Source organism: Phocoena sinus, chromosome 20, assembly GCF_008692025.1.
Source record: "Phocoena sinus isolate mPhoSin1 chromosome 20, mPhoSin1.pri, whole genome shotgun sequence".
NCBI lineage: Eukaryota > Metazoa > Chordata > Mammalia > Artiodactyla > Phocoenidae > Phocoena > Phocoena sinus.
Genome location: NC_045782.1, coordinates 9,487,813 through 9,512,105, shown reverse-complemented (window position 1 = coordinate 9,512,105; position 24,293 = coordinate 9,487,813). Strand labels below are relative to the sequence as shown.

Genomic DNA, 24,293 nt, shown 5'->3' with positions numbered 1-24,293 from the left:
GTACGCGGGCCTCTCACTGTTGTGGCCTCTCCCGTTGCGGAGCACAGGCTCCAGACGCGCAGGCTTAGCGGCCATGGCTCACGGGCCCAGCTGCTCCGCGGCATGTGGTATCCTCCCGGACCGGGGCAGGAACCCGTGTCCCCTGCATCGGCAGACAGACTCTCAACCACTGCGCCACCAGGGAAGCCCCTGTAAATAATTTTTATAAACCCAGTTATGACACTGAATATGTTTCAAAAAATCCTTTTAAAGAGAAAATATATAGTGTAAATTCTAAAAATTATATTAACAAAAGTAAAGATGTCAATCATTTATTGCTGGCCGTGACTAGAGTCCATTTTAAGGAAACATATCAGGTCACAGAAACTCAACTCTACTGAAACAAAAAGAGCATTTATTGGTTCAGGTAATTAAAATGTCCAAAGGCAGAACCAACTTCTGTGCGTGATCCATGAAAGAAATAGTTGATAAGCTGGACTTCATTGATTTTAATTAAATAATTTTTACTAATTGTAATTTTTATTTTTTGACCACACCGCATGGCATGTGGGATCCTAGTTCCTTGACCAGGGATCGAACCCATGCCCCCTGCAGTAGAAGCATGAAGTCTTAACCACTGGACCTCCAGGGAAGTCCTGGACTTCATTGAAATTAAAAACTTCTGCTCTGTGAAAGACACTGTCAAGAGAATAAGAAGACACGTTGCAGATTGGGAGAAAATATTTGTAAAAGACATATCTGATAAAGGATTGTTATTCAAAACATACAAAGAACTCTTAAAACTGAACAAGACGAAAAAAGAGCCACCTGATGTAAAAATTGGGCAAAAGACTTGAACAGACACCTCACCAAAGAAGATATATAAATGGTAAATAAACACATGAAAAGATGCTCAACATCATATGTCATTTCCCTACAATAATGAGATACCACAACACACCTATCAGAATGGCCAAAATTCAAAACACTGACAACATCAAATGCTGATGAAGACGTGGAGCAACAGGAATTCTCATTCGTTGCTAGTGGGGATGCAAAATGATACAGGCACTTTGGAAGAAAGTTCGGCAGTGTCATAAAACTAAACATACTTTTACCATAAGACCTAGGACTCATGCTTCTAGGTGTTTACCCAAATGATTTGAAAAACTTATGTCCCCACAGAAATCTGCACATGGATGTTTATAGCAGCTTTATTCGTGATTGCCAAAACTTGGAAGCAACCAAGATGTCCTTCAGTAGGTGAATGGCTAAATAAACTGTGGTACATCCAGACAATAGAATATTGTTCAACATTAAAAGAAATAAGCTCTCAAGTCATGAAAAACATAGAGGAAACTTAAATGCATATTTCTAAGTGAAAGGACCAATCTGAAAAGGCTACACACTATGTGACTCCAACTATATGACATTCTGGAAAAGGCAAAACTCTGGAGACAGTAAAAAGGTCAGTGGTTGCCAAGGGTTGGGGGATGGGGAGAGATGAGTAGGCAGAGCTCAGAGGGTTTTTAGGACTGTGAAATTATCCTATATGATACTATAATGGTGGATCCATATCATTATACATTTGTCAAAACCCATAGAATGTACAACACCAAGAGTGAACCCTATATAAACAATGTTGTTTTTTAAAAATTAATTAATTTATTTAAACTATGGACTTTGGGTGGTAATGATATGTCAATGTAGCTTCACTGATTGTTACCAGTGTACCACTTTGATGGGGGATGTTGATAGTGGGGGAGACTCTGCACATGTGGGGGCAGTAGGTATGTGGAATGCTCTGTACTTTCTGTTCACTTTTGCTGTGATCCTAAACTACTCTAAAAAAATATAGTCTATTTTTTAAAAAAGTGTCCAAGCTAAGAGAGTAGATCTTGTTTTAGAAATTTTATTGAAGTATAATTGATTTACAGTATTGTGTTGGGACTTCCCTGGTGACGCAGTGGTTAGGAGTCTGCCTGCCAATGCAGGGGACACGGGTTCGAGCCCTGGTCTGGGAAGATCCCACATGCCGCGGAGCACCTAAGCCTGTGCTCCACAACTACAGAGCCTGTGCTCTAGAGCCCGCGAGCCACAACTACTGAGCCCACGTGCCACAACTACCAAAGCCCGCGCTCCTAGAGCCTGTGCTCTGCAACAAAGAGAAGCCACAACAATGAGAAGCCCGCGCACCGCAACGAAGCATAGCCCCCGCTCGACAATACTAGAGAAAGCCTGTGTGCAGCAGCGAAGACCCAACGCAACCAAAAATAAGAAAATAAATTTAAAAAAAATGTTAATGTTGTGTTAATTTGTTCTGTACAGCAAAGTGACTCAGTGACACATACATATATATGTATATACATGTATGTGTACAAATCATTACATTGTACACTTAAAATATATACAATGTTATATGTCAATTATATTTCAATTTTGAAAAGTCTCCAAAAAGATTACACTGTGTTTTAAAATTGAGACAAAAAAACGAATGATAGGGACTTCCCTGGTGGTACAGTGGTTAAGACTCTGCGCTTCCACTGCAAGGGGCACGGTTCGATCCCTGGCTGGGGAACTAAGATTCTGCATGCCATGAGATGCAGACAAAAGATAAATAAATAAATTAATTTTAAAAACCCTAATGATATATTAAGAAAGTCATGGAAACAAAGGAGTGGGGCAAAAATTGGACGTGAGTGAAGGTGTTGATTTACCACATGATTTACCATGAGGTAAAACAGGAAAGCACCAGCAGTTTGGGAGAAAATCTCAGTGACAGTAGGGGATCAGTCTTGAGAAATGCTGCATCACCAGTGCCCTTAATGGCACAGAGGTCAGTCAGAAAATGAATCAGAAGAGTCGGACTCGGAAGAAACTTTGTGAATATTTTAACCAATTTATTTTACTTACAATTTTCTTTTCGTGTATGCACCAGGATGATTTTTTTTTGAAGGGCCTAAAATAACTTTTAATTAGCATACAATACCTATTTTAAGTGCTTAGAAAGCATTGTGCTATAATTTACCAGGCAGCATTTTTTTCTTAGTGGTACATAAAATAATAGTGTGTATTACAATTGAAGATGTCTTAGAGTCAGTGGAATTCTCTGTGTAGGCCCAGTTCTGGACCCAGTGAATCCAGCACTAAACATTTGACAGATAAGGTCCCTCCCTGTAGCTTATATTACACTTTGGGAAACAGGCAGTAAACTAGAAATTAGAGACTCTACTAAGTTTTGTGAAGGAAATCAACAATGTGATGTGATGGGGAGTGACTTGGGCCAGTGGCTACTCTAGCTCTTGTGGTTAGGGAACCAGAACCACACTGAGACCTGGGCAAGAGGGGCCCCTACCTAGCTCTCTGCTTAACTTTATGCAGATCTCCAGGGGATCTTGTTAAAATGCAGATTTTGACTCAGCAGGGCTGGGAGGGGACCAGAGAGTCTGCTTTTCTAACACGCCCCCGGGTGATGCCGAGGCTTCTGTTCCCGAGGACTGCACTTCGGTGGCAAGGCTGCAGGGCGCCCGGTGTATCACAAATACTGAAACACGAGGCCCCTTTCCCTCCCTTTCGGCCTTTGAGAAGGGTTTTGCCAGTGCGGTAAGCAACTGAGCAAATGGGAATTACGAGAGAGCAGTGGGCCAGCTGGAGTGGATGGGAGGTTGAGAGTCTGCTGTTGTGTGTGTGTGTTGGTGGGTCTCGGTCAACCATGTGGGCATCTGGGCCCAGAGCAGCTCTGCTCACTCTGCCCACCCATTCTGAGCTAACCCTCAGGCTTGCAGGCAGCAGCCCTGGTCTGGGAAGAATTTGGTTCCTTTAGCCTCTGGATCATGAGGAGGTGAGCAGGCCGATGGGGTGAATATGGGCCTGGCCTTGAGCATAGCTTGATTTATACAATAAACTATTTATTTTTTTGGTTTTATTTGTTTTTGTTTTTTTGGGGCCGCGCGGCATGGGGGGTCTTAGTTCTCCAGCCAGGGTTTGAACTCATGCCCCCTGCATTGGAAGCGCAGAGTCTTAACCACAGGACCGCCGGGGAAGTCCCACATACAATAAAATATTTAGACTTACAGTACGTGTGCCTTCATTTGTGCTGCTGTCCTGGGCCTTACAAATGTTAGCAGTGGGCCTGCAGGATATAATAATAATAACAGCTGACATCATAATACTGTCTCACCTGTATGCCAGTCTAAGTGTTTAACATGTATTAACTCCTGTAATTCTCATAACAAACCTACGAGGAAGTGGAATGGTTTTCCTCATGCCTGTTTTGCAGATCAGGAAACTGGAAGAGCCTGCATTGGAATCCTGGCAGTTTGGCTCCAGGGTCTGTGCTCCTGACCATAATGCTCTGTTGCTTCCGCTCAGAGAGGGGAGCTTCTCGGAGGAGGCCTGAAGGACGGGAGGAGACAGCCATGTGGTGAGCTGGAGGCAAAGCACATTCTGGTTGAGGGAAGAGGCAAAGGCTCTGGGGGAGAAGAGTCGTATTAAGGAACCAGAAAGAGATCAGTGATTAGGATGGGGCAGAGGGGTCCGAGAGGAGGAGACAGACAAGATGAGAGAGGTAGGCAGGGGCTAGATCATGTAGGGCCTTCTGAGGAGTCTAGAAGGCATTGGAGGGTTTTAAGCAAGGGAGTGACATGATCTTATTTAATGTTTAAAAGATTATTTTGGTGATGCCTGGCAAATGGATTGTATTGGCGGAGCGGGGGGGAAGAGTGGAAGCAGGGGGACCAATGTGAGGAGGCTATCACAGTAGCCCAGGTGAGAAATGACGTAGGTGTGGACCAGGGGGATGCATAGGAAGAGAACTGGATTGCGGATGAGTTGAATGTGGAGGTGATGGAAAAAAAGAAGGAAACCAAAGATGGTTTCTAAATTTGGGGTTTGGACAACTGAATGGGTAATGTTTTTTCTTCCCTGAGGTGGGGAAGTCAAAACCATGGGAGTGAGAGGTATGGAGGGAGACCCAGGCATAAGAGTGATGCTGCTCAGAGGACCCTATGAATGTCGGATGAGGATGTTTCATAATGTAACCTGGGTAGGGTGGAGGGTGAATGCTCTCTTAGCTTGGCGAAACCAGTGTTATCAGCCAGGTGAGGACCAGATGGAGTCTTCAGAAGGGAAATATTCATCAGATGGGGTGGAGTGTTTGAATTCAGGGTGTAGACACCCTGCAGATACAACCCTTCAGCATTTCTCTTCTCTTCCCTCTCCCAGCTGAGACTCCTGGAGACTGAGCTCACTGCACCCACACACCCACAGTCGCCCTCCACTGTATGTTTGTGGTGAGTAGGCACTCAGATACCAGGAAAAATGCATTTGGCTATAATGTTTACAAGGCCCAAGAAGGTTTGGGGAATAGATTCTTTCCATAGGAAGGAAGGGGTGGTGTTTCCTGAGAAAAGGGCATCAACTCAGCAGGGACTGGGAGAGAATCGTGGAAAGAGGTAGAGCGTTGGAAATGAGTTATCTGCCAGTGAGACACAATCTCGGATGTGGGGCAAGGGACAAGGTCACTAGAGCAGGAGTTCCATGCCTGGTGTCTCTCTCCTCGTTCCCTCCAGGGGAAGATATCTAAATGTTGCAGTAAATATTGTTTACCTCCTTATAATGGGAAGCTAGCAAGGCAGAATCCTGAGCAGGGGAGGGTCACTTCCTGGTCAATGTCATCCAGGAGGCATCAGTCACTGCATCCTCATCAGGGACCACTGAGTGTTAAGGAAGAGATGCCCACAGAGGGCAGGGCAGCCGGGAATACATCGTGCTCCATCCCCCTCTATAGGTTTCTCTCTAGAGGGTCGTTAGAGACACTGTGTGGAACCATGAGAGGGGGCTTGCCCATGATCCCCTTTTTCCTTGAGTTATTTTGGGTGATGTATTCGTTTGCTAAGGCTGCCATAACAAAGTACCAGGGACTGGGTGGCTTAAGGAGCAGACATTTATTTCTCACAGTTTCAGGAGGTCAGAAGTCTGAGATCAAGGCATTAGTAGGATTGGTTTCTTCTGCGGCCCCTTTGTTTGGCTTGTAGATGGCGGCCATCTCCCTGTGTCTTCACATGATCTTTCTTCTTTACACGTTGGTGTCCAGATTTCCTCTTTTTATAAGGACATCCGTCATATTGGATTAGCACCCACTGTAATGATCTCTTTTTGACTTTATTGCCTCTTTAAAGACCCTGTCTCCAAATACAGTCACATTCTGAGGTACTGGGGATTAATACTTCAACATATGAATTTTGGGGAGATACAATTGAACCCTTAACAGGTGGGTAAGTCTCCCTTACAACCACAGAGCAAGATTAGAACAATAATAACAATCTCTATCTGTAACTCCCAGTTTATCAACATTATCTGAGGAGGGGAGGAAACAGATATGCTTAACTTCTTGATTTAACTGGGGAGACTCATAGCATGTTATTTTACTCCTTTTTTTTTTGGCCATGCCACATGGCATACGGTATCTTAGTTCCCCAACCAGGGATCGAACCCCGTGCGCCTTTCAGTGGAAGCACGGAGTCCTAACCACTGGACCGCCAGGGAATTCCCATGTTATTTTATTCTTGACTACAAGTTAAGAATACTTTTGGAAATGTTAAAGGAAAACATTAGAGAAATAAAAAATGAGATATATGCCTCCAAACCTCCAGAGAAGATAAAAGCAAAGAAAATGTAATCCATATAACAGAATATAAAGCATCAAGGAAGCATAAGAAAGAGAAAACATAAAATAAGATCACTAATTATTCCAAATACATGGATCAAAACAATTCATGTAACTATTTTAAACTCCTCTATGAAAAAAAATAATGTTTCCAAATTAGGCTAGTCAGCAAAATTCTGTTAACAGTAGTTGCCTCAGGGTAGGGAAACAGGGCAATGGGAGACCAGAGGGAAAGGGAAATTACTTTTCACTTTTATGAAAAGGTACTATTGCACATTTTGAATTTTATTATTATGTTTTGCTTATTCCAAATAATAAATGCATAATAAAATTAAACCATATGGTATAGATGTTTTGTTAAGTGTTAATTTTATATTGATATAGGGTATATTTACAATGATTATATAACAGCCATAAACCTTTAGGCACGAAATCATATTGTATTGAAATATATAAAGTCCAAATATTTAGAAATACCCTGGGAAACTATATATATATCTATATAGCTATATAGACTAGAAAAGATAATAGTGGTGAGAAACTGTGACATAACACAGCAGTCTTTGGCAGATGAAGTAAGAAAAAATAAACAAAGGTACAAAGGTATTGAGAATCTAAATGATAATAGGTAATTGATTAATTAGCCACTCATTCAGCAAATATTTATTGAATGTGTCTGATGTGCACCATGCCCTTTGCGGGATACCAGGAATACAGCAATAGATAAAGTCTCCATCCTGGAGCTTGCCTTCAAATGATATTTCTTTTTTTTTTTTTTTTTAAAAACATCTTTATTGGGGTATAATTGCTTTACAATGGTGTGTTAGTTTCTGCTTTATAACAAAGTGAATCAGGTATACATATACATATGTTCCCGTATGTCTTCCCTCTTGCGTCTCCCTCCCTCCCACTCTCCCCATCCCACCCCTCCAGGCTGTCACAAAGCCCTGAGCTAATATCCCTGTGCCTTGCGTCTGCTTCCCCCTAGCTATCTACCTTACTACGTTTGTTAGTGTGTATATGTCCATGACTGACTCTCGCCCTGTCAAAACTCACCCTTCCCCCTCCCCATATCCTCAAGTCCGTTCTCCAGTAGGTCTGCGTCTTTATTCCTGTCTTACCCCTAGGTTCTTCATGACATTTTTTTCCCCTTAAATTCCATATATATGTGTTAGCATACGGTATTTGTCTTTTTCTTTCTGACTTACTTCACTCTGTATGACAGACTCTAGGTCTATCCATCTCATTACAAGCTCAATTTCATTTCTTTTTAAGGCTGAGTAATATTCCATTGTGTATATGTGCCACCAAATGATATTTCTTGAACCTTGTATCTCATAAATGGAGAACACACATTTTTCAATGTCAGTGAAACATTTATAAATATTGATAAAATATGAAGTTTTGAAGGAAATACCAGATAACCCCAAACTTGAAATTGTATTGGCCACCTTCTCCAACCACAATGCAATAAACCAGAAATTTACAAATGTTTAAGTAAAAAAGTCCAACCGTTAAAAAACCCCCAAATAGGGCTTCCCTGGTGGCGCAGTGGTTGAGAGTCCACCTGCCGATGCAGGGGACACGGGTTCGTGCCCCGGTCGGGGAAGATCCCACATGCTGCAGAGCGGCTGGGCCCGTGAGCCATGGCCGCTGAGCCTGCGCGTCCGGAGCCTGTGCTCCGCAACGGGAGAGGCCACAACAGTGAGAGGCCCACGTACCGCAAAAAAAAAATAAAAAGAAAAAAAAGAAAACACCCCCAAACAGTCCTGGGACTTCCTCGGTGGTCCAGTGGTTGACTCCACGCTTCCGGGCTTCCCTGGTGGCGCAGCGGTTAAGAATCTGCCTGCCAGTGCAGGGGACACAGGTTCAATTCCTGGTCTGGGAGGATCCCACATGCCTCGGAGCAACTAAGCCCGTGCGCCCCAACTACTGAGCCTGCGCTCTAGAGCCCGTTGAGCGACAACTACTGAGCCTGCGTGCAACAGCTACTGAAGCCCGCGGGCCTAGAGCCTGTGGTCCGCAGCAAGAGAAGCCACCGCAATGAGAAGCCCGAACGCAGCAAGGAAGACCCAACCCAGCCAAAAAAAAAAAGACTCCACGCTTCCACTGCAGGGCGCACGGGTTCAATCCTTGGTCGGGGAACTAAGATCCCACATGCTGTGTGGCATGGCCCAAAACAAAACAAAACAAAACAACAAAAACCCCACCAAAACAGTCCTAAATAATTCTTTGATCACTGAGAAAATCTGAATTGCAAACACAGATGATTATAAACAGATGAGAATGTATCATGGCAAAACTTGAAGAATGGGTGTAAATGACACCAGATTACTGAGTACTTATGATTAGCACTTATGATTGGTATCAGAGATATTTCATAAATTATCTTATATAATCCTCACAACAGATATGGCGTAATGCCTCTGTTGTAAATAGGCACTCATAAAAATTTGCCAAAGCAGGGTATGTGGCTCAGAGAGATTAAGTAACTTGCTTAAAACCACACAGCTGACACCAGTCAAACTGGGACTTGTACTCATGCCTGGCAGACTCCTGTGCTTGTAATTGCTGTGCCACCATCAACATGATTGATGGAATATGCAGAGGGGAGGAGCCGGTGATTTAAGCTGGCTTTAACCGAAACCTGTTTCTCAGGCTTTTTGCTTACCTGTTCTTTGTCTCTTTCTTCCCTCTCCTTTTCTTTCTTTCATATGACAAAGGTTTATTGGGTACTTACTGTGTACCGGATATTGTTCAATATGCTGGGGATTCAATTGGGGAGAGGCAAACAAGTCAGCAATACATATACAACTTTAGGGAGAAATACGTGTTGTGAAGAAAAAGGAAACAAGATAAGGAGGTAGACTGACAGGCTATTTTAGTTAGCGAGGTCAGGGAAGGTCTCTCTGAGGCAGTGACCTTCAGGAAGGGAGTGGGATTTGGGAGGAAGAGTGTTCCAGCGAAGGCAACAGTAAGGGCAAAGGCCCTGGGAAAACGGGCTTGGCCTGCAAAGAATGGGCACAGCAGGCACTTCCCTGGTGGTCCAGTGTTTAAGACTCTGCACTTCCACTGCAGGGGGCATGGGTTCGATCCCTGGTCGGGGAACTAAAATCCCGCGTGCTGCATGGCGTGGCCAAAAATAAATACTTAAAAAAAAAAAAAAGGGACCTCCCTGGTGGTCCAGTGGCTAAGACTCCATGTTCCCAATGCAGGGGACCCAGGTTCAATCCCTGGTCAGGGAACTAGATCCCACATGCCGCAACTAAGAGTTTGTATGCCGCAACTAAAGATCCCGCATGCCGCAACTAAGACCGGGCGCAGCCAAATAAATAAATATATACACATTTTATAAATAAATATTAAAAACAAAATAAACATGAGGAAGCACGGGGAAGACAGGTGCGGAGGGCAAGGGAGAAAGGAGAGTAGAGGACAGACAGAGAGGCAGGAGGAGGAGGAACCAGCACAAGGATACCCTAGCAAAGGGGGAGGAAAACCAGGAGAGTGTGCTGTCCCGGAGGCCAACACAGTGCTTCAAAGAGTGAGTGCATTTAACAACTCTGTTAAATGCTGCTAAGAGAGTGAATACTGACCGTTGGGCTTGGCATTATCTCAACAAGGGTACTCTTCATCGGAGTGGTTGGGATGTGAATGGAGAAGAAAGGATGACCAGACATTTGAGGAATGCATTTAACATGAATGACCAAAAAAAACAAACAGAAAAACGGAAATTGCAGGGAATAGATATCATAAGAAGCACTGGTGGAAAGATGAGGAAGTTCTGAGGATAGGGCCGTGCAGTGTTGCCATCTGAGGCAAGAAGGGGAATTTCAGAGAGCAGAAGAGAGTATGGAGTAGAGAAATCATAGGATGGTTGGGTGTGCTAAGAGCCCACTTGTGATTTGTTGTTACACATTCAAAGTGAGATTTGTCAGCCCACTTGTTTATCCCCAGCCGTGCTCAGTTGCTCAGGGAAAGTCTCACTGTTGGTGGAGTTTGGTTTGATCCTTCTTGCAGTTTTGCAAGGAAAATGGTGGGACAAGAGCATTAAGAGTGTGTGCGAAGGAATCATTATAGTCATGGACCTAGACTGGGTGAAGTGGGATGTGAAGATGTGAAGAGGGTGACGGGCAGTGAAAACGTGGACTAAAGAACCTGAAAGGTTAACGGATTGTTGAACTGAGGATATCAGAGAGGGGACTAGAAGGATGGATAGTAGTGGGGTGCTGGGAATCAGAAGGTTGGAAGAGGTGCAGTTACTGCTAATGACAGGGCTCTGGGGTTTGGCCATTGGAGCGTGTGGCTGAGGAGGGGTGGAAGAGAAGAGGGCAAGGAGCTGAGAGGTTGGGCTGTTGGATGGATTATCTCAGTGGATGTCTCAGTTACACAAATGAAGACATGATTAAAGATGGAGAAGTAAACATAAGCCAAATGCTCAAGCCCTTGATGAAGCCGGTAGATGTCACAGGATGGTTGCCCCAGGAAGGGTAATGGCTGGTCTAGTCTCCTGGCATGTGCTTCAAAGAGGCTGGGGTTTTGGAGGGACGAGAAATTTTTTGGAAGCAAAAACATACGGTAAGAAAGACAACTGCCTCATCTCAGAATTTGTGGAATGTGGGAGAAAAAAATATTTCTTCAAAGGGTTGCAAGGGGGTAGTGGCTTTGGAGGAGCACCAAGTTTCTGAGAGCAAGAAGGCAAAGGGAAAACCAAGAGAAGAGGTGGATGATTTGGGGCATCTTGTTGACCTTAAATCTCAGAGGGTCCAATGAGAGGATCTGGAGCAGGAAAGGGAGGAGGTAGGAGATTGAACCCAAGAGGGGATGAACAGAGTCATGTGGGGATAAGTCAAGGTGACAATGGGTATGTTGGCAAGTGTGGACTCCTGGCGTGTTGACAGTGAAAGCGTTATGACTTTGCTTCCTGGGCTCTAGGTGCTGTGCTGTTCTCTTCATGCCCCTCCGCTTTACAGCAGCTCTTTGGCTTCTGTCTGTGGTTCCTGTCTTCTAGGCCTCAGATCTGTGTCCACGAGGCTGGGCTGGGACTAGCACCCCACACAGGCCCATGTTGTCTTCCTCATCCTACGCTTCTACCTCGGTCCCTGCAAACTGCCTTCCTCCTTCCTTGGCCGGAAACTCCATGCGAAGTGTCTCAGGCATATCAACTCCCCGCCCACCAGGGAGGCCCAGACAGTCTTGGGTCCTGCTTCGGTTCCCAGCTGGGACACTTTCTACTTCCTCTTTCCTTTATAATAGAGAAAAATTAGGAACTGCCTAAATGTCCCACTAGGCCATGTCACATTCATAAAGTAAACTAATATACAGCCATCTGTATAGACAGATGAGACAAAGAGACTGTCTAATGACATAAAAAAGCTGTTCATAAACATATTATACATACATTTATTTATTTATTTATTATTTTTGGCTGCGTTGTGTCTTCGTTGCTGCTCGCAGGCTTTCTCTAGTTGCAGCGAGCGGGGGCTACTCTTTGTTGCGGTGCGCAGGCTTCTCGTTGCGGTGGCTTCTCTTGTTGCAGAGCATGGGCTCTAGGCACGCGGGCTTCAGTAGTTGTGGCGTGAGGGCTCAGTAGTTGTGGCTCGTGGGCTCCAGAGCGCAGGCTCAGTAGTTGTGGCGCACGGGCTTAGTTGCTCTGCGGCATGTGGGATCTTCCCGGACCAGGGCTCGAACCCGTGCCCCCTGCATTGGCAGGCGGATTCTTAACCACTGCGCCACCAGGGAAGTCCCCAAAAGCTGTTCATAACATATTGTTTTATTAAAAGAGCAAGCTAGTTAGCATGATGTACAGTAAGATTAAAGTTTGTAAAAATATGTACATTTTGATAAAAGAGACTGTAAGCACACCAAAAGGGCGATGGTGGTTATCTCTGGGTGTTGGGATTGAGGGCCATTTGAATTTTCTTTTTAGGGTCTTCTGTATTCTCTAAGTTGCCCAATTGTTGCCTCCAATTCGCCTCCCTCTCACTCTCCACCCTCTCAAGGCTGCCACCACCACTCTGTTGAATACTCTCTTGTCTTTGTTGTGAAGTACAGGGGACATTTCTTCACTTTGATCTGACCTGGCCTAAGCAGTGTCTGGCACAGCTGAGCACCCTTTCTTTGTTTCTGAACCCTCCTGGTTTTCCAGTGCTCTCAGCACTTCTCCCTCCCCTAGTTGCCTCCTCTTCCTCTGACCATCCTTACCTCCACCAGGATTCCGTTTTGAAGGCCCCTTCTTCTTTCTAGGGTCCTCATCCACTCGCCTAGTTGTGTGAATTCCATCTCACATGTCAATTGCCTACCAGAATCTCTACCGCGAGGTCCCATGAGCATTTCAAACTTAACAAGTCCCACCCTGAGTTCATTACCTTTCTCTCCCAACCCTTCCAACCGCTCTAACTCCATCCCTTCTCTTCCTGTGTCCCCACTGTGAGCACACGGCACTTCCTTCAATCTGGTTGTCCTGGCTGGGAACGTTCAGCTCCTTCTCTGCCCTCCCTTTGTTCCAATAGAATTGCTCACCATCTGTTATTTCTACCTCCTCATTAGCCCTAGGATTTAACCTGTTTCTCTCCAGCATCAAGGCTCTTGCCTGTATTGCTACCAAAAACTCCTAGCTGATCCGTCTCAAGTCTTGCCCTCTCACGGTCCATTTTTCCTCCAGTATAGCAGGAATAGGTTTCTAAAAGTCCTTTAGGGAATTCCCTGGCTGTCCAGTGGTTAGGACTTGGTGCTTTCATTGCCATGGGCCGGGGTTCAATCTCTGGTCAGGGAACTAAGATCCCTCAAGCTGCGCAGCCGGAAAAAAAAAAAAAAAAATTCCTTTAGTAAATGCCGAGTGGCTATTACATCCCAGGCGCTGTGCTGGGGCATAGTTACAATCAGACAGACGAGGTCTCCCCTTTCATGGAATTCACTTTTTAGTGTGTATTAGAGGAGGAGGGGTAATAAACATAAATAAATGAATGACATAGTAAAATAACTGTGATACGTGCTCAAAGAAAATTAAAGAGTAATGTGATAGAGAGTGATGGGGGTAAGGGATCCTTGTAAATTTCATGGAAGCAGGGACCATTCTCTTGTTTTTTTTCCCCCACTGCATCTCTAACACAAAGCCGTGTGTGCATTCAATCAGTATTTAGTAAGTGAATTATTAAGGTGGGCAAATTTGTAAATTAAACGTTTTTATTACAGAAGTACTGTGTGTTCACGGAAGAAAAATGAGCAGGACAGCAAAACAAAATGAATAAACAAATCCTTAGTAATCCCGCTGCTCGGAGATAACAATATGCTTTCATGTAGGAGACGGCAGGAACTTAGGGAGAGGTTATTTTTCTGGCCAAGGGAGTGGGGAAAAGTTCTCTTTCCCCTCAATCCACCAGGGACCTAGGCTGCCCTTTTATGGCTGTAGGGGATTTACAAGGTATTATCAGGGGGTGTCTCCCCTCATCTGGGGTCAAGGAAGGCCTCCCTTCCTAAGGAAGTGAGCTTTAGGCTGAGAAGGAATTAATTGTGCAAGAAAACAGGGAAGTTCCACACTGAGAGAGTGTGGTGTCTTCATTTAGAGCCCCTGGCTCGAGGGTAGGGAGGGGGCAGGAAGCAGGATGAGATCAGCCTGTGGAGGTTGGCGGTGGCCACATTAAAAGGGCCTTGTTTGTCATCTAGATCTAACTGCCAGATTATAGAGCTAAAGAATATAGATGAACAGATTAAAAAAACACCCAGAGGAAATAATCAGCCAGATCCAGAATGAGGAACATTCTACAGCACAAGTGATTTAGTTTCTCATTGAATCAGTGGACTGAAAGTAAAAAAGGGAAGGAGGTCTGTTATAGAAAAACAACAAAAAAACTTAAGAGAGATAACAACCGAAAGCCATGTGTAGATCTTATTCATTTCTTGATTGTAACAAACCAACTGTAAAAGCCATTTCTGAGATAATTCAAGAAATATGAGGGCTTTCCTGGTGGCGCAGTGGTTGAGGGTCCGCCTGCCGATGCAGCGGACACGGGTTCGTGCCCCGGTCCGGGAAGATCCCACGTGCCGCGGAGCGGCTGGGCCCGTGAGCCATGGCCGCTGAGCCTGCGCGTCCGGAGCCTGTGCTCCGCAACGGGAGAGGCCGCGACAGTGAGAGGCCCGCGTACCGCAAAAAAAAAAAAAGAAAAGAAACTTGAATATGAACTGGGTATTGTGATAAGATATTAAAGAATAATTGTTAATTTTATTGGGTATGATAATGGCATGGTGGTTACATTTTTTAAAAGCCTTCATTAGTTATAGATGCATATAAGTGAGCTAACTGATGTCTGGGGTGTGCCGTAAAACACTCTGGGAAACAGCTGGGGGCGTGTGATATTGTGATGTAAGAAATACATATTTTGGTCTTCATCCCAGATTCTTGGCTCAAAAGTGTGGAAAACCCTTGGAATTTCCTGAGTGATAAGAGGTGAGAGGAGTGTCTTTTGTTATACATAAGAGGCCCCTTTGACTATACCTGAGTTTATGTTAATGAGGTGACTTTTGGTGGGTCCTGGATAGCTTTAGGATTATTCCTCAGGAATAATCTCCTGTGTGTCTGGTTGGCATACAGCCATCTATGATTGTTTAATAGTGAACTGTGGGTCCTGTATGAACCCGAACATGCTGTTGTATCCTGAGCACTTATAAACAAAGATACTGCCCCTCAATTAGTCACTCTCACAATCCATTTTAGTAAAGGTCCTTCAGGAAGCTGATGATACCAATCTACAAAATGAAGCAACTCCTTCACAACTATATTCCTGGTTTCAGTAGATCCGTGGTTTTTGCCTTCCCCCCATGCTGACTACCTTCTTGGTGAGCAGAGGCCTTAGAGGTACTTTCTGTTGTCCCAGCCTAATTATTTACTGGATAGCTTTGAGGCTGGTGGCCGAAACTCAGACTGACTCAAACCCAAGCTTAGTCTAGCACCAAAGTCCAAACCAGAACTCTTTTCAAATTTCATTTTAGCTATTACAAATAATTACCAGGGGATTGTATATTTCACTTTTTTTCTTATTGGTTTGCATTTCCTTATGCATCTAGTGAAACAACTTCCTGGGAGTTGAATCCAATTTTAAATTCCATTTGTTACTTTTACCTTTAGTAACTGAGTGCAGCACAGCTGCTGCTCCATGCCATGGGTGACCACATGGCCACCCAGGAATCAAAGGTTCTGCATCTCCCATCTTTTTATCCTTTCTCCTCTCAAACCACATATTTCTGTGAGCTAGGGCCAGTCTAGCTAATCTCACTTCTGACACCAACTATTAGCTGTTTTTACTAATAGCACTTTTGACACCAAATAGGTGTTTTGTTTTTGTTTGTTCTCTCACACCAACCAATTCTCCAACTACCCTGACACCAACTGGGTGTCCTACAATTCAATCAATTCTTTTTTATTTTTTAAATAGGGTATGTATGTATGTATTTATTTATTTTGGCTGCGTTGGGTCTTCGTTGCTGCGTGCGGGCTTTCTCTAGTTGTGGTGAGCAGGGGCTACTCTTCGTTGCAGTGCATGGGCTTCTCACTGCAGTGGCTTCTCTTTTTGCGTACCACGGGCTCTAGGCACGTGGGCTTCAGTAGTTGCAGCACACGGGCTCAGTTGTTGCAGCTCGCGGGCTCTAGAGCGCAGGCTCTGTAGTTGTGGTGCACGGGCTTAGTTGCTCAACGGCATGTGGGATCTTCCCAGACCAGGGATTGAACCTGTGTCCCCTGCGTTGGCAGGCAGATTCTTTACCACTGCGCCACCAGGGAAGTCCCAATTCAATCACTCCAGACATGGAATTTTTCCCTTTCTATACTTTGTGATAAGAGTCATTAAGCCCGGCCCAGAGTGAGCACAGACTGCCACAGGTTAAGGGCTCAGTCCTAAAAGACTGCCCCCACTTCAGATGCTAATTGCAAGCCCTGGGCCCTCCGACCAACTGACTATAAACTGAGGCTTCCTGGGATCTCCTTCTCAGGTTCAATAATTTGCTAAAATGGCTCACAGAACTCAGGAAAAGAGTTTACTAATTATTACTGGTTTGTTGTAAAGGAACTGCAAAATGGAAAAGAGGTATAGGGCAAGGTGTGGTGAGGGAAGAGGGGGTAGCCTGGAGCTTCCATGTTCTCTCCAGGTGTGCCAGCCTCAGTACCTCAGTGTGTTCATTAACCCAGAAGCTCTCTGAACCCCATCGTTTAGGGATTTTTATGCAGGTTGCTTGGTGATTAACTTAATCTCCAGCCTCGCTCCTCTCCCCTGGAGAGTAAGGGGTGGGGCTGAACGTTTCAGCCCTCTCTAATCATGCCGTTGGTTCCTCTAGTATCCAACTTCCATCCTGAAGTTAAATAAGGGCCCACCTAGAGTTACCTTATTAAACTCAGGTGTGGTTGAAAGCGGCTTATTATGAGTAACAAAAGATGCTCCTCTCACCTCTGTCACTCAGATTATAGAAGCTCTTGTGCCAGAAATGGGGCACGCAGACCAAATATATATTTCTTATATTATCACATTATCACAGGGAGTAATAATAAAATTTGAAAAATGTTGATAATTGTTGAAGCTGGGTGATGGGCACATAGAGATTCATTATGTTGAATCTTCTGGGCTTTTGTGTATATTTGGAAACTTTGATAATAAGATAGTTATAATAAAAGAGTATGACAGAAAGAGAAGCAACTTACAAGCCATACTAAAGAGTCTGAAATTTTAAACTTTTTTTTTGAAATAATTTTAGATTTATAGGTGGGGTGCAAAGACAGTAGAGTGTTCCCAAATACTCCTCACACATCTTCCTTATTACTTCTTCTATAACCACAGCGTGTTTATCAAAACTAAGAAATTAGCATTGATACAATACCATTAGCTAAACTGAAAACTTTATTTGAATTTCTCCAGTTTTTCCATTAATTTTTTTTTTCTGTTCCAGGGTCCAAACCAGGATACTGCATCGTATTTAGTTGTCATGTCTCCTTAGTCTCTTCCAATCTGTCACCGTTTCTTGGTCTTTCTTTGCTTTTCGTGACTTTGATGCTTTTGAAGAACAGCAGTCAGGGGTTTTGTAGACTGTCCCACAGATTGGTTTTGTCTGGTGTGTTCTCATGATTAGTCTAAAGTTATGGATTTGGGGGAAGAATACTACAGAGGGGATGTGGCCTTATTGCATCATGTCAGGGAGCATGACGTCAGCATGACTTCTTATTTCTTATAAACCTAGTCACTTGGTGCAGGTGGTGTCTGCCAGGTTTCCCCACTATTTTTCCCTTTCTATACTTTGTGATAAGAGTCATTAAGCCCCGCCCACACTCACGGGGATTTTAAAAGTAGAGGAAAGTTCACGGGGATTTTAAAAGTAGAGGAAAGTTCATTGAAGGGATTTAAGCAGGGAGTAATGTTTCGAATGTCTGTTTTGGAAGGAACACGAGATATGGTGGCATTTGCAGTGGGACTGGACATAAACTGCTGGATGTTGAGTGACCAGCAGCCTGACTCAGCTGGAGCAGGTTCTTTATGGGCCGTGAAGGATGAGAGAAGGTGGAGTCAGGGATGGCCATGAAGTTTCTAACTTGGACAGTTGGGTGGCTGGGGTCTTTCACTGACTCTAAACCAAGGTTGTGAGTGCCCCTAGGAGGTTGCATGCCTCCCCTGCCCCCGCCCCCGTCCCCTCTCTCCCCCCCAGAGAGAAGCCACTTTCTGTTTCTTGGTCTTGCTTGACTCGGATCCGGTCCCTGCCTGTTACTGGGGCCGGAAAATGCCTTGTCAACACACACATTAGAAGAAGTTTGGGATTACCCAGGAGGGCAGAATCCCAGAGGGGACAGCTTTCGAGGAACTGAAGAAAGATGGAAGAAAATGTCATCCGTAAATCCTTTAATCCTCTTTCCATTTAAGGACCCAGTTATGAGCGTTTGACTCGGTGGTTTCAAACAAGTAAGTTTAATTACCTTTCGTGTTCCGCCACCTGGCCTCCCCCTCGGCCTCGCCTGTTTCGTGTTCCTTTCTGAGGCGTGTTAGGGGAGGGGTGGACTTCTACCTCTCCGCCCTCACCTCCGCCGGCGGGCCCCCCGCCCAGGTTTCTTTTCTCCTCGGCGCCTACGGGCGGGGGCGGGAGGAGCGGTAGGAGTTGGGGCGGGAGGCGCGGGCCCTGGCGCCGGGCGAGCCCAGCTCCCTTGCGGAGGCTTGTAGACCAGGTGGAAGATGAAGGCGTTGCAGTACCTGAGGGGGGCGTGGCGCCGTCAGGGGCGGTGCCAAGAGGCCGGGATTTTCCCAAGGGGCGGAGTTTGTGGGCTCCGAGTTTCATGGGGTGGGGCTAAACTTAGGGCTCTGCCAGCCCGAGCGTAACCTGGTTTTTTTTTTGCTGAGGGGTGGGGGCCGGGGTGGGGGTGGGGGTGGTGCGGGGCTGGGAGACGAGGAGTTGGAGAGATTTTTGTGAGCTGGATCTAAAGAGGGGTGTGTGGGCGTTGTCGAGACCCTCCAGCGGGGGTGGTGGGAGTACGGGCGGCGAAAGCAGGGTGTAGGGCTGGGCCAGGAGGGTCCCAGGACCGCAGAGACGAGGGTAGCGGTGGGCCTTTCAGGATGCGTGGCCAGAGAGTAAGAAGGCCTTACCAGGGCATACAGTTGTCCGCCGCTCTGAGGCGAAAGGGGGAGCGGAAAGGGTTGGGCTGTGGAGGGCTGGTGCCCCCTCCCGTGGCCACCGCCATGGTCTGGTCGTCCATCACACAGCCGTACTCGCTGCTCTCGGTGAAGAAGGCCGGCACTCGGAGGGACTGGGGTGGGGGCGGGGCCTCAGACACTCTCAGAAAGGATCCCAACCACATGTACCTCCCGAGGACCCAGGCGGACCGGGATGGGGAGAGGCACGAGGCAGGCACAGAGGGGGGCAGGAGGACCCGTTGGCACACCCCAGGTCTGTAGAGCAGATGATGGAGAAGTAGAAACTTTCAGAAAAGGAGGAGGGACCGGGCAGGATGTGAGAGAGGGTCCCTTTTGTCCCATGCCCCACCTGTAACCGGGGCAGCGAGCTCAGCCAAGTGTCCTTTAGACCAAAGCCAGAGTTAAATCCTGCGGAGGAAAGGAGAGCAGGGAGAAGCTGGCTCCCAGGGCCTCCTCCCACCTCCCCCTCCCCCATGCTCCTACCCCAGGCGCTTACCGATAACCAAGTCAGGCTTGGGCCCCTGGAGCAGGTGGTAGGGCCGTGCAGACACCTTGATCTGCAGGTCCCTGCGGCCCCCCTTCTCCTTAGTCCCAGAGCTTAGCCGTGCTGATACCCCGGAACCAGGACGGACAGATACTTCGAGGTCATCCTGGGGAGTTTGGAGTGGGGTGGAGAAGCCAGTGGAAGTTTTGGTACTGGGAGATGCATCAGGTAAGACGGGGAGAGGAGGCAGGTATCGGAAGGGCAGAGCCCAGCTGGGAGGACAGCAGGAGGGTTAGGGCTAAAGAGCAGGGCACCCCCCTCAGCCCTCACCCTCTGCAGGGTAAAATTCTGCTGGTCACTCTCAGGGGGCAGGCTGTCACCCACAAACTGCAGCTCCAGGGCCACGTGGGGGAGTAAGACCAAGAGCTCCTGAAGGGCAAAGAGGACAGATCTGGGTCCCACCCTGCGTCCACCTCCACACCCAAATGCTCAACCCTCAGGCCTGGAGGGACTTACCCAAAACACCATGATGAGGTCAAACTCCTTCCCAGCCTCCATCACGTGGATTTTCAGTGACTGTTTGTTCTGGATGTTGAGCTCAGGGACTGGGTGATAAGCTAGTCATTTAAGAATACGGTCTCCTCCTCCCCTCCCTCCTGTCCCCTTCCTCCCCGCCCCCCCCCCCCCCCCCCCCCCCCCCCCCCCCGCCCTCCTGCTCCACGCACTCCTCCCCCTGCCTCCGCCCTCCTTACAGGACTGGGGCACCAGATGGGTGATGACGTAGTACACAGTCAGCGGGTAGGTGAGAAGCACAGCCATGGGGGAGTCCAAGCTGAGCCCCCGCCATGTGTAGTAATCCTGCCACGAGCCTGGGGAGAGTGGGTTACTGGGGACCTTGCCCCAGGCCTGGACCCCCACCTCTCCTGTCCAATAGCCCCTTTTCTCGGCCACCGAGTCTGCTGGCCCTCCAGTCCCCGTCCCTACCCCTAGCTCCCTCAGGGCCCCTCCAGCTCACCAAAGAGGCCCCTGGGTGGATCTGGGGGCACAGGAGGCATCAGAGCAGGCCCATCCCCCTGAAGAAGCTGGTAGGGATCTCCTGAGAGGATGAAAGAAGAGGAGCCTGGTGTCAGGGAGGTCTCCACCTGGCCTCTTCCTTCTTCCAAAGGAGCTGTGTTCCCTGAGAGAGGGCCTGGAGCTGCAGCAGGAGGAATGGGGAGCTGCCTAGGGATGGGGCTTCTGGATGGGCTGGGCAGGGGTGACTTTTCTGAGGGTTGAGGAGAGGCATGAAATGCTCTGGTGGTGGTGGTGAGGTTTGGTGTGTATGTGGAGGGGTTATCTAGGACCCGGACAACTTTTTGCTCTCCCGTCCTTCCCTCTAGTCTGAGGGACTTATGCCTGGAGAGAGGCCCCACACACCATTGAGAAGAACGCTGAGGGATGGCGTGCTGCCCCTTGGGTGCCCGGGGGTGCCAGGGCCTGGAATCAGCATGCTGAGCTGGGTCCAGTAGCCACGAGTGAGGCCTCGTGAGGCCAGGAAGGCCTCCTTGTTAAAGGTTTCACTGGTCACCTCTGGAGAAGGATGAGGGGAGGGGTTGAGGGCCTGGTGGCCAGGATTCCAGACTTTGGCTCTCCTCAGTCTCTCCCCAGGACCCTGAGTCTGAGTCTGGTTCTAGTCAGGCAGAGAACTATTAACATTTCTGAGTGTCTACAGCGTAGCCCAGAGAACCCATATAACAATTCCATGGGATTTAACATTTGTTAGTCTGCCCATTTCACAGTTGAGGAAATAGCTCTAAGAAGTAAAGCGATTTGTTTCAGGTCACCAGTTAGTGGTGAAGCTGAGAAGCAAGTATTTGAATCCCTACTCCCGAATCCCATAAGTTCTCTCAGGGACCAGGGCGCTCAGTTCTCAGCTCCAGAGATGCTGTGTCCAGCCCCAGGGGTCTAGCCCCCAGCCCCAAATACCCAGCACCCAGCTCTTATTCCAGGGATCTAGATTCCAGCCCCAGGCACTTAGCCTTCAAGCCCAGGACCCTGTTCCCAGGCACCTGGGGCCCCAGTTCCAAAGACCGGGTCCCACTTTCCCCCACCCATCCTGACCTTCTTAGGGTACCTGCAGTGTAGGTAAAAGGCAGAGTTGCCAGTTCTCCGGCCCGCTCCATGAAGGCTGCAAGCCTTGGGCACCAAAATCGATGGCTCACATCATCTGGGGATCGCTTCCAGTCAGCCTGGAGACAAGCCTCTCCGCAGTACAAGACAGCGCCACACTGGGGGCTGGGGTCACGGGGGGTGGGGGGGGGTGGGCACTCAGTGTTGGTGTCTGTAGGTCCCCTGTCTGCTGTCCATCTGTCCTGCGGCTGCCCGTACGCACTCAGTCTGTTTGTACTCTCTCTGCCTATAACAGCTTTTTTGTGTGTGTGTCATCTTCTTGTTTCCCTGTCCCTCACTCTGTCTGTCTGCAGGCCCCCCCGCCCAGCCTGCTTCCTCTCTGTTTGCCTGACTGTTGGGGTCTTCCTTCCGCTCCCTCCATCTCTGCAGGCTGCTCACCAGGGGGTTAGCTTCACTTCAAAGCTATGCCTGTGACAAACATGGCAGTTTCGAGCCCGAAGGGAGGCAAAGGTGAAGCCGGGCCGGGGACCCCATGTCCGCATCGGGGTCTTGGCTAGCTTCACTTTCAGCCTTGGGACCAGATTCTCCAGCTCCCTGAATGGGGGTGGAGACGGCATCAGGCTGGGGGGCTCAGGAGCCCAGGGCCCCAGGCTTCCCCACCCTCTACCAGGTTTCTGTACCGATGCAGCTGGGCGTCTCCCACAGTAAGCTTTCGGGGCTTTCGGGGGTCTCCGGAGCCCATGGGACAGGCCATGCTGTGGCAGAGGAGAGCATAGGCCCGAGGAGCCAGGTTCTGTGTCCCTGAGCCCCTGCCTGCACTCCCCTGCCCTCCATCCATCAGCAGGTCAATGCCCAAGATGGTGCCATGTTCATCCGTCACCAGTAGGAGGCAGGAAAGGTGCAGGGGGGCCGCCTCTGGGGAAAAAGGGAAAAGTCGGGGGCAAAGACTGTCAGGGTCAGGGATACCAAATCAAATGCCCACGGGGACTAGGAGACTGAGCGAAGGGGACTAGGGAGAGAGGGCACGCCTCATCGGAAGAGGACTGCGGCTACACAGAACCAGCATTTGCCGCTGGGTGGAAATGTGGGCCTGCTGTGGGAACTTTACATTTTTCTTAAGGGGTGTAACTCCAGAATTCTGGAAGTTTTTTCTTTTAATGTTTAAATGTTGGCTCAAATTTTAAAAAACAAAGAACATTGTGGATCAATGAAGACACCTTTTTAGGCCAGATTGGCCTGAGGGCCACCCATTTGTGACTCCTAACTGGATTCTGAGGGGCAGAGGAGGGCTTTGAAGGGGAGTATGCCTGGGCGGGGGCAAGGCAGGGCCAGCCCTGGGTTCTTACCACTTCTCTGTCCCTTTCTCCTCTCAGGCCCTGGTTCGTCCTCCGCTCTGTCCTCTTGGCAGCCGACCTCGCCACCTCCTGCCTCCTGCTGGGCCCCGTCTGCCTCCCCTGGGGGGTTTGCTTCCCGTGGGGACTCCCTGCTGGTAGGGGCTGGCTTCCCATCCGCCTCTGTTTCTACTTTCTCGGTGCCTGCGCCCTCCTCCTCTCCCCCTTCCTCCAGGCTGACAAAGCTGACATAGGGGCTTAGGTCCCGCAGGTGGAGTGGGGGCTCGTCTCCCAGGAGCCGGGCAGCCCCCAGGCCTGGTGCAGGGCCTGGCTCTGCCCCTTGCCCCAGGCTGATGCCCACACTACGGTTGGGCAAGACGTGGAGCACCCAAAGGGCTCGGTCCTGGGGCAGCCTTCTGATCTGAGCCTCCAGCTGCCACCAGCAACCCTCCGGGCTGGTTCTCACGGTCCCGCGCTCCGCCACGAACTTGTGGAACCAGCCAAAGAGGAGGGCAACGAAATCAAGGAACTCATCCCGGTATCCAGACACAAACTCCATGTCTTCAGGGAAACAAACAAGGCCTGGGCCCAGACTGAGCAGAGGGAGGGATGTATGGTGAGAGAGAGGTACTCGGGAGAGTTTGGGGCTGGGTCATAAAATGGGGGAGATTGTGGGTTTGAGGGTCACTTAGGGTGGAATCTATGTATGAGTGTTAGTAGTGAGGAAGGAGTTTTCAGGGCGGAGGATGGGAATTCAGGGTAAGAATGGGGTCCAGACTTGAAAGTGGGTGATAGGGTTCAGGATGAGTAGTCGGGAGGGAGGTGGTATTTGGGGCTCAAAATTTGAGGCTCAAACCCTCAAAGGTAGGGTTTGAGTTGAGGATAGAAGTGGGAGAGGGCTAATCCTATGGGCAAGGGTTTGGTGAGGAGGGAAGAGTTTTGGATCCGTCTGTGGGGTGTGGGAGGAGGGGGACAGGAGCTAGGGCATCTTCGGCTTGGATAGGTTTGGCGGTGAGCCCCGGCACACCTAGCCCCTCCCGTCCGGTCCGCTACTCCGGTACCTGCAG

The 24,293-nt window shown here is 48.1% G+C and overlaps 1 protein-coding gene and 1 long non-coding RNA gene across 4 annotated transcripts; one reads left to right on the top strand and one right to left on the bottom strand.

The window, feature by feature from the left end:
* Window positions 1-1,398: 1,398 nt before the first annotated feature.
* On the top strand, window positions 1,399-17,699 carry LOC116746095. Its single transcript, XR_004347630.1, has 4 exons — window positions 1,399-1,447; window positions 4,259-4,402; window positions 5,203-5,270; window positions 17,579-17,699. It is a non-coding gene; the product is annotated as an uncharacterized LOC116746095 (long non-coding RNA).
* A 647-nt stretch (window positions 17,700-18,346) lies between these two features.
* ZMYND15 (zinc finger MYND-type containing 15) lies at window positions 18,347-24,212 on the bottom strand. 3 transcript variants are annotated; one of them, XR_004347629.1, is made up of 14 exons: window positions 23,242-24,212; window positions 22,576-22,810; window positions 22,334-22,489; window positions 21,900-22,060; window positions 21,203-21,355; window positions 20,802-20,882; window positions 20,539-20,655; window positions 20,303-20,391; window positions 20,117-20,215; window positions 19,799-19,952; window positions 19,652-19,710; window positions 19,255-19,415; window positions 18,594-18,864; window positions 18,347-18,481 (listed from the first exon to the last, which is right to left on the bottom strand). XR_004347629.1 is itself a non-coding variant. In XM_032617322.1 (13 exons), the coding sequence occupies exons 1-13, from the start codon at window positions 23,783-23,785 to the stop codon at window positions 18,693-18,695; spliced, it is 2,181 nt and encodes a 726-aa protein (XP_032473213.1). In that variant the 5' UTR covers window positions 23,786-24,212; the 3' UTR covers window positions 18,503-18,692. The 3 variants fall into 3 exon arrangements, 2 of the variants coding, with proteins under 2 accessions (XP_032473213.1, XP_032473214.1); XM_032617322.1 differs by lacking the exon at window positions 18,347-18,481 and having other exon boundaries at window positions 18,503-18,864; XM_032617323.1 differs by lacking the exons at window positions 18,347-18,481; window positions 21,203-21,355 and having other exon boundaries at window positions 18,503-18,864.
* Window positions 24,213-24,293: the final 81 nt, after the last annotated feature.

Bases quoted from the DNA above. Each gene is read 5' to 3' on its own strand.
- ZMYND15 (XM_032617322.1), bottom strand. From the start codon at position 23,785: ATGGAGTTTGTGTCTGGATACCGGGATGAGTTCCTTGATTTCGTTGCC. The intron at 20,656-20,801 runs GTGAGCTGGAGG...CACTCTCCCCAG, and splicing joins TCCACCCAGGGGCCTCTTTG to GCTCGTGGCAGGATTACTAC. The intron at 18,865-19,254 runs GTAAGGCCTTCT...CGCCCCCCTCAG, and splicing joins GCGGACAACTGTATGCCCTG to GTACTGCAACGCCTTCATCT.